The 1,828-nt window shown below is 32.7% G+C and overlaps 1 protein-coding gene across 1 annotated transcript; it reads left to right on the forward strand.

Moving 5' to 3' along the window:
* Positions 1-902: 902 nt before the first annotated feature.
* LOC104233085 (uncharacterized) lies at positions 903-1,268 on the forward strand. The gene has a single exon (XM_009786389.1). The coding sequence runs from the start codon at positions 903-905 to the stop codon at positions 1,266-1,268; it is 366 nt and encodes a 121-aa protein (XP_009784691.1).
* The last annotated feature ends 560 nt before the right edge of the window (positions 1,269-1,828 follow it).

A 1,828-nucleotide genomic window follows, 5' to 3' on the forward strand; every position in this document is an offset into this window, starting at 1 on the left:
ACCGGGATGGTACAATATCTCGACATCATAATACTTGCCGAACACTCCTTAAGTCTATCATATGTGCGTGGATAATGCTACGATGGGTCAAGCAATATGCAATGTGATATTAATGATATTAAAATATTGATTAAGCGAGAAAGTAGATCGGCTCATCTCGTTTATTATTTTGCTCATCAACTTCAACTTCCCCTGGTTGCGGTTTCTAAAAGATATCTTCAAATGGGAGAACTTGTAGTATTGGTTTCAAATATTTTAAACATACTGGGATCTTCTTTTAAGCATATGGATGAATTTTGATAATCTCAAAAAGAAAGAATTCAAGACACATTAGATATAGGTGAGCTTACAATCAATAGAGGCTTGAATCAAGAACTTGGTCTTTAAAGAGCATGTGATACTCGTTGGGGTCACACTTTAGATCTTTTAATAATTTATTTTTTTGTTTGGATCTATTATTGATGTTCTTGAATCGCTTGTCTTGATGTACATTCTACAGATGAAAGAGCCAAATCAATGGGATATCTTAGGGCTTGTCAAACATTCGAGGTTGTATTCATGCGCATTTGATGAGGGATATTTTAGCAATCATAAATGTGCTCAATAAATGCTTACAAAAAAAATAGCAAGACATTGCAAACTCTATGCTACTTGTTGAAGTAGCATAGAAAAGGATGCAAAAGTTAAGGAAAGAAGAATGAGAATCTCTTATTACTAAGATATCTGCATTTTGCATCAAATATGGTATTTTGATACCTCACTTTGATGATCCATATGTTAGTTCTTTAAGATAACGTCGTAAACCTGTTGACTATACAGTCTCACATCATTATCGGGTTGAAGTATTTTGCAAAATTATTGATTGGCGAATTCAAGAACATAATGAATGTTTTGACGAAGTGATGACTTATTTGCTTCATGTAATTGCTTGTTTGAATTCAATTAACTCATTTTCAAGTTTTGACATCAGGCAAATAATGAGAATAACAGAGTTATATCCCAATGGCTTTGATGAATTTAGTATGAGTGCTCTTGAGAATCAGCTTGCAAGTTATATTATTGATTTTCATAATATTGATGAAATATTCTCCAACCTACATGAGCTTTGTGATCTTTCAAAAAGATTTGTTCAGATAAAGGAGCATTCAAATTGTCCTCTTGTATTTCGCTTAGTGAAACTTGCTTTGCTTCTGCCAGTTGGTACTGCATCCACTGAAAGAGCTTTTTCGGTGATGAAGTTTATCAAGAATGACTTACGAAGTGAATGAATGATAATTTTTTAGCAATTATTTGGTGCCTTATGCAAAAAAAAAAAAACATATGTTTGATAGTATTTCTAATGATGCTATTATTAAAACATTTCAAGATATGAAACCTTGCCGAGTGAAGTTGTGATAATGTATATAGTTATTTATTGTTGATCTCATTTGGTCTTTGTAACTAACACAAGACTTGTTTTTTTTTTCTTTTGAAATTTTTGTTACTATGATCTGTTTATCTTATCACGATCTTTGTGCTGTGAACTTTTTTTCCTATTAATGAAATCGGTTCCCATCTAATTATTTTTTTCTGTTTTTGTTGGCTTTATTGTGTATTTTAAATTTTTTGAATCCCCTTCCTAAATATTTTGCCTCCGCCACTACTACGCGGTTGCCAATAGCTATTAAAAGTTGCGTGTAATGTCAATTTCTTAAAATGAAATTAACAATCCAATGGGCCGCCACCATCCTCTGAAAGATTGTTTCATGGGCCATAGATCATTGGAAGATGTCATTTATAGGCCCACAACTCTCATACAATTCGAATTTGACACCAACCACTTCCAAGT

This window comes from Nicotiana sylvestris, chromosome 9, assembly GCF_000393655.2.
Source record: "Nicotiana sylvestris chromosome 9, ASM39365v2, whole genome shotgun sequence".
NCBI lineage: Eukaryota > Viridiplantae > Streptophyta > Magnoliopsida > Solanales > Solanaceae > Nicotiana > Nicotiana sylvestris.